Source organism: Rattus norvegicus, chromosome 1, assembly GCF_021556685.1.
Source record: "Rattus norvegicus strain SHRSP/BbbUtx chromosome 1, alternate assembly SHRSP_T2T, whole genome shotgun sequence".
Taxonomy (NCBI): domain Eukaryota; kingdom Metazoa; phylum Chordata; class Mammalia; order Rodentia; family Muridae; genus Rattus; species Rattus norvegicus.
Genome location: NC_141534.1, coordinates 218,562,587 through 218,575,959, shown reverse-complemented (window position 1 = coordinate 218,575,959; position 13,373 = coordinate 218,562,587). Strand labels below are relative to the sequence as shown.

The window sequence follows — 13,373 nt, the reverse complement described above, 5'->3', positions numbered from 1 at the left end:
AGTAACTCATTTGCATAAACAAGATTGGAAGATGGTTAATATAAGGAATGTGAGCTGGCCTTGGTTGTATATCCTGTAATCACAGTACTGATAAGGCTAAGGCAGATCTTGGGTTTTAGGCTAGCCTGGTGTACATAGTAAGACCCTGTCTCAAAGGACAGGACCCAAGGAGGTAGGCATAGTAGTATATGCCTAAACTACCAGAACTTGGGGATTTAAAAGCAAATGGATCAGGAAGCAGGGCAAGGTAATCCTCAGCTACTTACCAAGTTCAGTACCAGACAGCTCTACACGAGACCTTGTCTCCAGAACCAGAAGGAAGCGGAGAAGGAGTGTCACTGGTATACAGTTCATTTTTCATCCTGGAGAAGATGGGGGTCTTCCTTTTTGCTGCCTCCAACTGCCAAGTAGCTGGGACTAAGGAGGGGCTGCCATTGGACTTGTTTTCGACTTTAGAGTTTTCTTAGCAGCAAAACAACAGAAAATACACACAAAAACCCCAAAACCTCTTGCTTCCCACAAGGGAGCTTTCTTTGGCCAAATCCTTGCTGTTCAGCTCAGTCCCCTTCTATGTCAGAAACAGCAGTAGCTCAGTAGCTCTGAGTATGACACCTCCAGAGGAGGGGAAGAGACAGAGGAAGTTTGTCTTACTCTGACCTTTTTGGTTTCCCTTCCTGTCTGATCTGCATTATGTGCAAGAGAGGACACCGGCTTCTCTATTCTACAGCTCCACCCTTCACAGACTGGATAGTTGCTTCCATTACACTGAGCTCTTTCCCTCATCCCATCTCAACACTTCACAAACTCCAGTTTTTGGGTGTTTTTCACTCTCTATTGCTAACAACTGCCTGTATAACTTTACTGAGTTCTTTATGCTTTCTAGGCTGCTGTTATCACACTTTTAACTTCCTTTTCTGGAGTACTAGGGACTAAACCTAGGGTCTCAGGCTAGGTAATCAGTCATCTCCAGCCCTGCACATTAGAAGTAAAGGCCTAAGATTAGATGACTGTAAGATCCTTATGGGGTTTCCTGCCTTCGCTTTCTCAAGTAACTGTCATTTCAGTACCTCCACAGGTTCTTCGCTCCTGTCAAAGTCCCTCCCTACAGGATATATTGTTTTCTCTCACCGGTTTCTATCTTCAGATAACTCAATTCAATTCACAAATAAGCAAAAAGTTCTAGTTACCAATACTTGGCACTTTTTGTGACAACAGTGTCTGTTGTCAAAACAGCCAACCAAAGATCTTTCTAGGTGCAATGTAGAGGTGACAAGGTAAGAGAACAAAGCCATACACTCAAGAGATTAAGAACACTACTTCTGGGACTGGAGAAGTCTGATTCCCTCCTGTCCTTCAAGAGGATCCAGGTTCAATCCTCAGCATCTACATGGTGATTAACAACCATCCATAACCTCAGGCCTAGAGGAGCCCATGCCCTCTTCCTGCCTCAGACCACAGGCATGCATGTGTACAGACAGGCATGCAGCCAAAGACCCATACACAAAATAAGAATACAAAATGGGTGGAGGCAGGTGGATCATTGTGAGTTCAAGGCCAGCCTGGTCTACAGATCCAAGTTCCAGGACAGCCAGGGGTACACACAGAGAAACCCTTCCTTGAAAAAAAAAAAAAAAAAACCAGCTTCTACCTCCCTTGGATCTTGCTATGGACCAGCATGACAGGTATACTGTCTGGAGTCACAAGCCAAGTGCAAATCCTAGTTTTCTCCTTAACCAGCTCTATGACCCTGAAGAAATAAATGAGTCCCAAATCTCAAGTTTTTTTTAAAAGGGAGGTGGGGCTAATACTACCCCCATGAAGATGTCAAAAGATTAGAGCATATGGTGCCCAATCCAGCCCAGAATAAAAGTGCAGCTACAGCAGCCCATGTGTAAGATTCCCTCTTTGTACTCTTTCCCTAAGCAATTAGACCCACACGCTTACCCAATACAGATAAAAGACCTAGAGGGCAGACATGAAGGCATGCAGACTTGAAGAAACCAGCCAACACCAGTTCAAAGGGATAATTTCACTGCCAGTTTTATGTTCCAGAATGTAGAACGAGAAGCAGTTACACCTCAGGAAAATTCTCAGTGCCCTTGGAGAATTGGCTGACCTGCTCTGCCCTATAATGTCCTGTTTATCTGGCTGGACAGAGAAAAGGGTAGACACCTTTAGCTTGGGAAGAACCTTCATTCTGCCACTCAGGAGTGATGAGGTGCCTCCAACCTTCTCTGTAGCCATCTAACAATGGTTAGAGCAAGCCTGGCATCAGTTCATGCTCACCAGAGGTTAATTTTTGGGACCAAGTACAAAATCTTTGGGTGGACCTCCACCACCACTATGTCTCTCTGTTGTTTGGGAGCCAGAGAGGGGCTGCACCCCTAAAATGGTGCTAGCCTCTGGGTCTGGTTTGCTGCGTTTGGCCAGGTCCTCATTGTGAGCCTTGCGGATGTGGCGGTAGAGGTCCCCTGACTGTGTGTAACTTCGTAGGCAATAGCGACACTCATAGGGGCGCTCACGTGTGTGTACTGTGGCATGTCGCCGTAGTGTATAAGAACATGAGAAAGTCTTTCCACATGTCTTACAGGTGGGAACATCCTCTGTAAAGCTCCCAAAGCTCCCTTGGGCTGCTTCATACTCAGAAGGAGGGTAGAGTGGTTCATGCAGGGCTGGCGGTGCAGGCAGGGGTGAGGTCACCAGCCCTCGATGATACTGCCCTGGACCTGGCAGCAGATGATATGGTAGATGAGGTTCTGGAGGCAGGAAGTGGTCACTTGGCCCCACCTCCTCTAGTCCTGTTGCCCCTGGCTCCTCAAAAGCCTCTGCCTGTGAAGGCTGTCCCCCATACATTGCTCCTCCAGAAGGGAACAGTCCTTCAGATCCCTGAGGCTGTTCCTCTGACAAGTCAGTCTCCTCATCAGAGATCACAATAGCTTCTACTTTTACCTGGACCAGTTCAGCTTCAACTGGGGCTGTAGCCTGGGACAGGACTGGGGCTGGCGCAGGGGGTGGGGCTGGAGCTGGGGGATAGAAGCCTTGCAATGGTCCTCCAGTATCCCTTGGTTCCACCACCCTCAGACTCTCAGGAACCACATCAAGAGGAGTCAAGGGCTCCACTGAAACTGTTGGAAGGCCAGAAGAGAAATAGTTTACAGGAGTGGTCTCTGTAGAGCTACTGGGGCTGGCAAGAGAGACAGAGACGTCAGCCACTGGTGGAGGAGGTGCCCGAAGATGTGATGAGTCAACTTCCATGCTTGGTTGTGTAGTGTCAGCCCCACCAGACACTGGTGGCCCATCTGCAGGATGAGCAATGGGTAAGGGAGTGGCTGGACCCTTCCATTCCTCTTTGCTCCAGCGGACTGATGGTTCAACAGATGCCAGTAAAGGCTGTGGGCCTCGAGAACTGCCCGACAAAAACTCCAAACTAGCAGGATTGGTTTCCTCTTCTTTCTTGGTACTGTCTGCCTCTGCCAGAGCTCGTGCTTGCAAGCGTTGCTTACAAACCTTAACAATGTCATTCATGTGCAAGTAGCTGGCAGCTGCCAGCACATCTTCTAGAGGAGTATCTCCCCTAAGGGCCAGCTGGCCAGCATACATAAAGTCCAAAAGCAACCCAAAGGCTGGGGCGGTGACAATCTCATTGTGAATACACACCAGATCCCTCTTGTCCAATTCCCGTTCCTTGTAGAAAAGCTGAAAGAATGGGCTGCAGGAGGCCAGCACAGCTCTATGGGCTAAGAACTGGATACTACCAACCATCACAGTGCAATCACAAAGGAAACCCTGGGACCGTTGCTCCCGCAGGCTCTGAAGCAGCTGCTGACTGTGTTCTGGGAACTCCATAGCACCCCAAGGAGGGAAGGGTGCCCAAGAAAGTTCCCTACCACTGGCTCCCTGGAAGAAAGGACACTGAGTTAGGACAGGTAACTTCCACAGCAACATCCACATCAGGGCTTAAATAGAAGTGGCCACCCAAGGCCTCTGCAACATGCCGACCGCCCACCCCCAACCATGTTTCAGTTAACTGCCCTTCTTTTTCCACTATCCCATCCAAAGACCTGTTGGCTCCGCCCCCTAAACCTAACCTTAGGAATCGTCCCCGCCCCTATTCGAAAAAAGCCCTGCCCCCGGAAGTCCCGCCCTATAACCAGCCTGCGCTTCCTGGATGCTCAGCCGGTTCCTTACAGTGAGTCCTCCAACTACGACTGTCTTTTGCGCCCAGGCTTTCTCAGGCGATGCCTTCACGCCCCAGTCTCGGAACTTTCTGCGATCCTCCCTCTCGCATTCCAAGGCTAAGAACTCCCAACGTAGGAACTAGCAGAGAAAGCTGAGCCCTCACCCACGACCTAGCAGCTACCAGAAGAGCTCCGCCCCTTCCCACCTCCGCCGTCTTAATTGGCTCAAGCTTGCCCTCTCCAGTTGTGGATTGGTTCACTGTGTGCTACCAACCCTTCGGTAACCAGTGTTTCCAAATGGGCAGTTCGTGCCATCGCTCAGGCGTCGAGGCTCACGATTGGTTGTTGCTCCTGTCCTAAACTTTTTCTCCTCATCCCGCCTTCTTTCCCCCAGAGACTTCAGGATTGGCTGAACTTCACCTGTTTCCCTTAGGGAAATTACCCGCCTGGGTGGGGCGAGGTTGGCACATGCGCAGTGTATTTGGGAGTAAATCTGTTGCGGAGTGTCAAGGAGAAATATAATAAAATGGTGTGATAGCCTGTAGGCCCGTGTCTAGACCAAGTCCTGCCGAAACAGTGGGCAGTAAGACACACCTCCCAAAAGTGCATTTTACTCTTGCAGATCCCGTCCTCAAAAATTACAGGGTGCCCCAACTTGTTCGAGGCTCAGTAGTGGTGTTAGGAACTACCTGTAAGTCTTCCAATGAAGACGATGGACTGTTCTGTAGGCAAGTCCTAGTAAGGACAGGAGTGGGACAGAGTCTAAGAATATCTTTGTTGTTAAATCTCTTCCCTAAGGGGACTGGGAGGGGGGCTGCGATCGGGATGTAAAGTGAATAGAGGGGGGAAAATCTCTTCCTTTAGGTCCCAATGATAAACCAAGGTACTATGTCTCTAAATTTCACCTTTGGGCCCCAGAGAATTTATTGAACGTACTTACAGAGCCTAGGTGAGGGAAGAAGCTGAAGAAACCTTTCCTCCACCTTTTCCTTTTTTTTTTTTTTTTTTTGAGATAGGCCCTCACTTAGCACTAGTTGTTCTTGTAGCCAAAGATGACCTTACACTCCTGATTTTCTTTCTCCTATCTGAGTCCTGGGATTCTGGGTGTTCATCAACAGGAACAACCTGAATAAAATTTTCAGTCTGTAGATGCCCAGAGGGAAGGGTGTAAAGTATAGTGATACCTGTCTCTTATCTACCCTAATTAAATGTAAATTATACAAGGTTTTCCGGAGTGTGTAGGTACCCTGGCTGTCACTCCACACCAAACACCACTTCATGACAGTAGTCCCAGTTGTAACTTTACTTTTTTAAAACACATGTTTAACGATGATTCTTAAACACTTTAATCTCCCTTGTAGCCCACCACCCATCAGTAGTACTGGAAGAGAAAAGATACATGGGAAGTGGGCCTGTTTAGAAAGTTTCTCTGGAGCAACTCTTGTCTCTGTTGTCTGGAAGTAAGCAGTTCAGTCCACGGGTAGCGGCGGCAGCTGGATCCACTCCCAAGCTCACCAATGCACCAGCAGTCCAGTGCGGAGAGTCAGGAGAGTAAATATGAATCAGTGACACTGCCTAGCAGAGACAGCCAGGCCTCAACCTCCACACGAGTCAGGAGGACAAGTTCTAGGGCTGTGGTTCTCTCAGGGAAGAGACCACCAGGCTTGACGCCCACAAGCAGTGCATAGCTGGCTCTATAAGCAAGCCTAGCTCAGCATCCATCACTGTCCATGGAGTCCTATTTATACTCTCTCCAAACACCACGTGTCCTCCACAGGTCTTGCCTCAGCACGTGCATCTGTCTCAGTTGACATCACTCTGCCAATCAGCCTGAGTCCGTGGAAGCAGCAAGAAACTGCAGCACACTACCGAAAGACTTTTGGTGCGTTTCTCTCTATGGAGTCCTGACAAGTGGAGCTCAGCTGTGCAGTATTAGGCAGACCAATGCATGCATGCCATTCGCAAAGAATCCTTCACCGCATGTCTTTTCACGTGCTTGCTTTAGCAGAACAGCCTTGCTCCTGTGTCTGCTTCAGCTAAATGTTCCTTCATGAGTCTGCTTCGTCTTTCTCCTGTGTCCACTTCAGGAACACACCCCTTCATGTGTTTGCCCCAGCAAAACAGCATCTGACAATCCCTAAATTTCCACTTTGCCCAGGACTTCAACAGCAAAGGCAAGAGAATTGTTAAAAGTTCAAGGCAGGGGTTGAGGATTTAGCTCAGTGGTAGAGCGCTTGCCTAGCAAGCGCATGGCCCTGGGTTAGGTCCTCAGCTCCAGGGGAAAAAAAAGTTCAGGGCAAGCTTACTCTACAAAGCAAATCTCAGGTCATCCATGGTCACATAATAAAACCGTCCCTCAAATAGAAAAGAAAGTAAGCCCAGTGCGTGCCCACATAAGTAATCTTTTTGCTTGTTGTCTTTTTGTTTTGTTTAACAAGACACTTTCATTTTTTTTTTCCGGAGCTGGGGACCGAACCCAGGGCCTTGCACTTGCTAGGCAAGCGCTCTACCGCTGAGCTAAATCCCCAACCCCGACACCTTCATTTTTAATGTATCCCTGGCTGTTCTGGAACTCATGCTGTAGACCAGGTTGGCCTTGAACTTGAAGACCCACCTGCCTTTTGTTCCTGAATATTGGGATTTAAGGCGTGTGCCACACTTCCAAGTGACTTCTTCTTAATTAGGTGTACTCAATGATGTCTGTTATCTGTATGTGAGTACAAGCCCACAAGTGCTGGTACCTCCTGAGGCAATGAGAAAGTTTCAGATCCCCTTCGAGCTGGAGTTGTGAGACCTCGGGTGCAGTGTTAGTAATTGAACTCAGGTCCTCTTCGAGAGCTTTATTTTTATTTTATGTGTAAAAACCTTTATTTTTATTTTATATGTATGAATGTTCTGGCTGTATCTATGCCTGTTCACCACAAGGGAGAAGTGTCCATGGAGGCCCCAGATGGCACTGGATCCCCTAGGATTGAAATATAGCTAGTTGAGTTACCATGTTTGTTCTAGGAATCAAACCTGGATCCTTCGGAGGAGCAACCATTGATTTTAACTGTTGAGCAATCTCCCCAACTACCTCATCTTTATTTTTATTTTACAAGCATCGGTGTTCTGCCTGCATTATGTCTGTGTACCACTAGCATGCAGTGCTGAATGAAGCCAGAAGAGGGTGTCAGTTCTCTCTGAACTGTAGTTACAGATAAGATTGTGAGCTATCCTGTGGGGGCTGGCAAGTGCTCTTAAGGACTGAGCTAATTCTTCAGCCCCTAAAATAAAATTTAAAAAACAATTTTTTTTTCTCTTTTTCGGAGCTGGGGACCGAACCCAGGGCCTTGCGGTTGCTAGGCAAGCGCTCTACCTCTGAGCCAAATCCCCAACCCCAAAAACAAATTTTTTTATAGGGTTTGTATACACAGTCTTGGTTATCCTGGAACTCACTTTGTAGATGTGGCTTAGCCTTGAATTTAGAGATCTGTCTGCCACGGCTGGGTTTAAAGGCATGTGGCGACAAGCCAGACCTCTTAACCTTTTTTTTTTTTTTTTTTTTTTTTTTTTAAGGTTTTTCGAGACCGGGTTTTTCTGTGTAATCCTGGCTGTGCTGATGAGCGCTGATGGGAAGGCCTGAGGGGCGGGGCTTCACGTTTCCCCGCCCATGGCGTTAAGACTCAAATCTGCGGAAGCGACTGCGGAGACTTGGTGGGACTTCTGCTAGTGCTTCCGGCGAGGTCCCTTCCTGGGGAGTTCTGGCCTCTGCGGTCCAAGCTTCTGCAGAAGATGTTTTATCATGTGAGCTGGACGCGGGGTAGCGGTGAGGGCAGGGACAGGAGGAGCCTGGAGGGCCGACGGGTCGCCTCCTGTTCTCAGTGTGGCTGGCGGAGTCTTCATCTTCCTTTCTCTGCAGATTTCCCTGGAGCACGAGATCCTACTGCACCCACGCTACTTTGGTCCCAACTTGCTCAACACGGTGAAGCAGAAGCTGTTCACCGAGGTGGAGGGGACCTGCACTGGGAAGTAAGTGTCTGATTCACAGTGTCGTCTGCTGAATGCAGGCACAATAACGCTACTCTGTAACCTCTACTTCACTCCTTCAGTCAGGGCTTGTTACTTACTCTGAGGAACTCTTTCACCACTCCAGGCATCCGAAGCAGCCAGTTTTTGCCTATTTTGGGCCTTCTAAAAGGTTGCTAAACCAAATTTTCTTCGCTTATGCGAGATCAGACCGTTATTATGCAAATGTTTTGGGTTTCGAGATGGCCTCACTATGTGGACCAAGCTGGCCTCTAATTCAGAGAACTGCCTGCCACTGAGTGCTGGGATTAAAGGTTTTCGTCACAATTTTCTGTCTGATTTGTGGTTTTCGAAAGACCTGTCTCACCACTGACCTGGCAAGTCCTGGTACTGAGAGAATAGGTGTATGTCAGCATATCTGTGCCTTCTTGGGCATTTACTGTACAATTGTGAGAGCACCATTTAATATTTCAGGTGCTAATCTGAGTTCTGTCTCTTCTTGGTCATCGAGCTGTTCGAGCAGAGGTTCCATCACACGCAGACTATTGCTGGTGGCTTTTTAGAGGCTCTTCACATACAGTAGCTGTCTTTTTTCATCTTTCCTGCAGATATGGCTTTGTGATTGCTGTCACTACCATCGACAATATTGGTGCTGGTGTGATCCAGCCGGGCCGAGGTTTTGTTCTTTATCCAGTGAAATACAAAGCTATTGTTTTCCGGCCCTTTAAAGGGGAAGTGGTGGATGCTGTGGTCACTCAGGTCAACAAGGTAAGAGTATTATTTATAGAAAGGTTATGGGGTTGGGGATTTGGCTCAGTGGTAGAGCGCTTGCCTAGGAAGTGCAAGGTCCTGGGTTCGGTCCTCAGCTCCGAAAAAAAAGAAGAAAAAAAAAAAAAAAAAAAAGAAAGGTTACGGGGTATTTCCTAAGGTGAGAGTTCAATTCCCAGTCCACTTATTAGTTGCCTTAAGCCTTTTGTGGTTGTCAAGATTTATTTTATTTTATCTTAGTTTTGGGTTTTCTTTTCTTTTTTTTTTTTTTTTTTTTAAGGTTTGTTTGTTTATTTTTATTTATATGAGTACACTGTTGTCTTCAGACACATCAGAAGAGGGCATCAGATCCCATTACAGATGATTATGAGCCACTATGTGATTGCTGAGAATTGAACTCATGATCATTGGAAGAGCAATCAGTGCTCTTAACCGCTGAGCCATCTCTCTAGCCCCTGATTTATTTATTATACACACTCCTCTGTAGCTCTCTTCAGACACACCAGAAGAGGGCATCAGATCTCATTACAGATGGTTGTGAGCCACCATGTGGTTGCTGGGAATTGAACTCAGGACCCATGGAAGAGCAGTCAGTGCTCTTAACCACTGAGCTATCTCTCTAGCCTCAGAAATTAAGTTTCTTAAAGGCTAAGGGGTCTATAGCTCAGTGGTTTAGAGCACCTACTGGTTCTATAAGACCTGGGTTTGACTCCCAGCACCCAGCCAATGGCTCACAATAATCTGTAACTCCTAATTCTGCAGGGTCCCAATACCCTCTCCTGGCTTCCATGGGCACTGCAGGTACATGGTGCACAGGCACATGTGAGGTCAGAATATTCTTACACATAAAAATAATGAAGAACAAAAATGTAAAGAAATGAAAGATTACACAGAGAGAAATTAAAACAAATGCTACAATTTAAACTGTTAAGAAACATGAATAATGTGCCTAGAAATCAGGTAAAGATGCTTCAGAGCGTTTGAAGCACGGTCATTTTCCTTCTAGGTTGGACTTTTCACAGAAATTGGGCCCATGTCCTGCTTCATCTCTCGACACGTGAGTCTGGGCGTGTGGGGTGAGGCCGAGGAGGAGAAACCAGCCCCTGACTCTCATCCTTTGATGCAGCTATTTGAAATGCTAACCTTTGTGTCAATTTCCTTCTAGTCCATCCCTTCAGAGATGGAGTTTGATCCAAATTCGAACCCCCCTTGTTACAAGACCATGGATGAGGTGAGCGAATGAGGAGGAGTTGGTGAGAGGGATGAGGACCAGGCCTGAGTCTGCTTGATGACCCTGCTCTCTCCTTTCCACAGGACATTGTAATTCAGCAGGACGATGAGATACGCTTGAAGATTGTAGGGACACGTGTAGACAAGAATGACATTGTGAGTCTCTTGCTTGACTGGCCTGCCTTAGCCTCCTGGGTAGTAGGATTATAAATAATCCAAAGTCATCATTCACAGCTGACAGCTGTGGGTTTCTCGTTTCTTTTGTAGAACATATTTATGTGGATGTGTGGGCATACACACTCGCCACAGTGTGACATTTAGACCGCCTTCAGGTCATCGCATGCTGCTGTGGATTTTGGGGGTGGAGGTCAGGTCATCAGGGTTGGAGCAAGCTCTTTCCCCATCTGCGCTGTTGACCTCTTGCCATCCACAGTTGTTGGGGGCTCTGTGCTCTGTGTCCATGAGCAGGGAATAGATGACAGAAGGCTCGGAATGGGGTGGGGCCCCACCTCACCATCCTTTCTCCCTTTCCTCTCGCAGTTTGCTATTGGCTCTCTGATGGATGACTACTTGGGTGAGTGCCTGACATGGGTGCTGGGACCATTCCCTGGAGAAAGGATGTGCTGGAGAGGGGATGGCTGTAGGATTTAAATGCCAGTCAGAGATATAAGTTCTCATTCTGTTCCCTTGGAAATCCAAGATACCTTGTCTTTGGTGGTGGGAAATCTTTGGTTTTTGGCTGCCTGGGAACTCAGTGTCTAACTGATATTTTTTTCCTGATTTCACAGGACTTGTGAGCTGAGTGAGGGAGCCTCCAGCTTGCTTTGATCCTGATTTAGAAAGTGTGACTTTCCAACTTGAACTCAGCACCAACTTGACTGTCGTACCAGAGGTTCAATCTGGCCACTGTTATGGGGGCAGGGAAGAAGGCTCCTTGTCCCCAGAACACTTTGTTTCTTCCAGCTGAGCTGTGCTCTTATTCTCTTCTGTGTTCTAACCATAAACATGTTGTCCTTAGTTCTCAAGGAAATGTGTCTTCTCTTGGTAGGAATAAAAGTTGTTTATTTATTTTACTTTTGGTTTGGTTTTGTGCTTTTTTTTTTTTTTAATATTTATTTATTGGGTTGGAGGGATGGCTTGCAGGCATATAGGCAGGCAGAACATTGTGCACGTTATTATTATTTTTAGATTTATTTCATGTATATAAGTACACTGTAGCTGTCTTCAGACACACAGAAGAGGGCATCAGATCCCATTACAGATGGTTGTGAGCCACCATATAGCTGCTGGGAATTGAACTCAGGATCTCTAGAAGAGCAGTCAGTGCTCTTAACCACTAAGCCATCTCTCCAGCCTCACGTTTTGAGACAGGGCTTCTCTGTCTATCCCTGGCTGTTTTGGGGATCTGATCTCTAGACCAGGCTGGCCTTGAACCCAGTGTTCAAGGTCTGCCTCTCCCTCCACAATGTACCACCACCTCCCAGCTGAAACAAGTACTTTATTATCGTTGTTTGCTTTGAGACAGATGCTGGCCTTCAACTACTGGTACTCTAGGCCGGCTTCGAATTCCTACTCCTCCTGGATCCACCTTCCAAGTGTAAAGATTGAAGGTGTGTGCCACCATTCGTGCCTGTTTTTGGTTTGTTTGGTTCTGGATTTTTTTTTCTTTTAGGGCTGTGTGGCCAGTTGCTCGAGGATTAATTACATCGTACATAATATGGCCCCAGTGTTAACGTGTTGACGTTCAGAAACTCTTAAAAGCTGATGCTGCTTGGTGAGATGATTCATATATGCCTTCAGGCTTAGCTCGAGGGAGGCAGAAACAATTGGATAAGTCCTGTGAGACCCTGCCTCGGTAGCTAGTGACAGAGACAATAATCTATCAATAATAATAACACAATTGTGAAAAGTAAGTGACAAATGAACAGCTGACACTGAGGCATCCATAATGGTGTCTGGGAAATGAGAGAAGAAACTGACTTGCTATTCCACCTCAGCTTCCGAGAGCGGAGCAGGGCACTGCCACTGGAGGTGTGGATGTCAACACTGCTCTACAAGAGGTGCTGAAGACCGCCCTCATCCACGATAGCCCAGCACGTTGGCAAACACAAAGCTCCTGAAGCCTTAGACAAGTGCCAAACCCATCTGTGTGCTCGAATCCGACTGTGATGAGCTCGTGTGTGTCGAGCTGGAGGAGGCACTTTGTGCCGAGCACCAGATCAATCTGATTATACTTGATCATGAGAAACTAGTGGAGTGGGTGTGCCCGTGTAAAAATCTTTTTTTTTTCCGGAGCTGGGGACCGAACCCAGGGCCTTGTGCTTCCTAGGCAAGCGCTCTACCACTGAGCTAAATCCCCAACCCCTGTGTAAAAGTCATCAAGAGGGATGCCACAGAAAACAGTTGGTTGCAGTTGGGTAGTGGTTAAGAACTACGTATGGCAAAGAATCTCAGGCTTAGGATGCCACCAAGGAGTACTTCAAATGGAAGACATGAATAAATAAAACTTTTTTGGCTCAAAAGAGAAAAAGAAATGGACTCTACTATGGTTCCATTCCCCTTAACCACACTCCTGGACAAAGGTTATGTCGTTTCTCATCAGCCTCCCTGTTGGATTTTCTATTTAAAATGTTTTTTTATTTAAATGAGGACACTGTAGCTGTCTTCAGACACAAGAGAAGAGGGCATCAGGCCTCATTACAGATGGTTGTGAGCCATCATGTGGTTGCTGGGAATTGTACTCAGGACCTTGGGAAGAGTGGCCAGTGCTCTTAACAGCTGAGCCATCTCTCCAGCCCTTAAAATGTTCTTAATTGGAACTGGGTGTAAGCCCACTCTACGTAGTGAGATTCTGCCTCAAAAACAAAACAAAATGTTCTTAATTGAAATTTTGATAAATTTGTAGGTTCAGGTTACTGCCATGCCTCCCACCTCCATTTGTTAGACAGGGTCTCAACTGTGTGGTGCTAAGTAGCCTGGGAATCACATAGATCTTTCTGGCTTCTGCCTTCCGACCTCAGCCTGTGCTATCGTGCCTGGCTTTGATCTTTTAAAGTCGGTAGTAGGGAAGTCTGGAAGTGAGGATGCTAATTGGAGAGAAAGGGAGGGAAGATACGCTCTTTACCAGGTAAAGTGGAAATTTCTTAGGTGAGCTCTTATTGGTTGCCTAGGTGACATGACATACTGCTG

The 13,373-nt window shown here is 47.1% G+C and overlaps 2 protein-coding genes across 3 annotated transcripts; one reads left to right on the top strand and one right to left on the bottom strand.

Annotated features, from left to right (window-relative positions):
* Positions 1-2,017: 2,017 nt before the first annotated feature.
* Zbtb3 (zinc finger and BTB domain containing 3) lies at positions 2,018-4,382 on the bottom strand. 2 transcript variants are annotated; one of them, NM_001109162.2, is made up of 2 exons: positions 4,189-4,335; positions 2,018-3,897 (listed from the first exon to the last, which is right to left on the bottom strand). In NM_001109162.2, exon 2 carries the CDS (start codon positions 3,844-3,846, stop codon positions 2,293-2,295), a length of 1,554 nt encoding a protein of 517 aa, NP_001102632.1. In that variant the 5' UTR covers positions 3,847-3,897; positions 4,189-4,335; the 3' UTR covers positions 2,018-2,292. The 2 variants fall into 2 exon arrangements, with proteins under 2 accessions (NP_001102632.1, XP_087439886.1); XM_087583760.1 differs by lacking the exon at positions 4,189-4,335 and adding an exon at positions 4,343-4,382 and having other exon boundaries at positions 2,025-3,897.
* A 3,496-nt stretch (positions 4,383-7,878) lies between these two features.
* Polr2g (RNA polymerase II subunit G) lies at positions 7,879-11,256 on the top strand. The gene is made up of 8 exons (NM_053948.4): positions 7,879-7,964; positions 8,080-8,189; positions 8,795-8,954; positions 9,961-10,011; positions 10,120-10,185; positions 10,269-10,340; positions 10,725-10,758; positions 10,973-11,256. Exons 1-8 carry the CDS (start codon positions 7,953-7,955, stop codon positions 10,984-10,986), a joined length of 519 nt encoding a protein of 172 aa, NP_446400.1. The 5' UTR covers positions 7,879-7,952; the 3' UTR covers positions 10,987-11,256.
* Positions 11,257-13,373: the final 2,117 nt, after the last annotated feature.

Coding starts and splice junctions, on each gene's coding strand:
- Polr2g (NM_053948.4), top strand. Junction 8,190..8,794: donor GAGGGGACCTGCACTGGGAA/GTAAGTGTCTGA, acceptor TCTTTCCTGCAG/ATATGGCTTTGTGATTGCTG. Junction 10,341..10,724: donor GTGTAGACAAGAATGACATT/GTGAGTCTCTTG, acceptor TTCCTCTCGCAG/TTTGCTATTGGCTCTCTGAT.
- Zbtb3 (XM_087583760.1), bottom strand. CDS start 3,846: ATGGAGTTCCCAGAACACAGTCAGCAGCTGCTTCAGAGCCTGCGGGAG.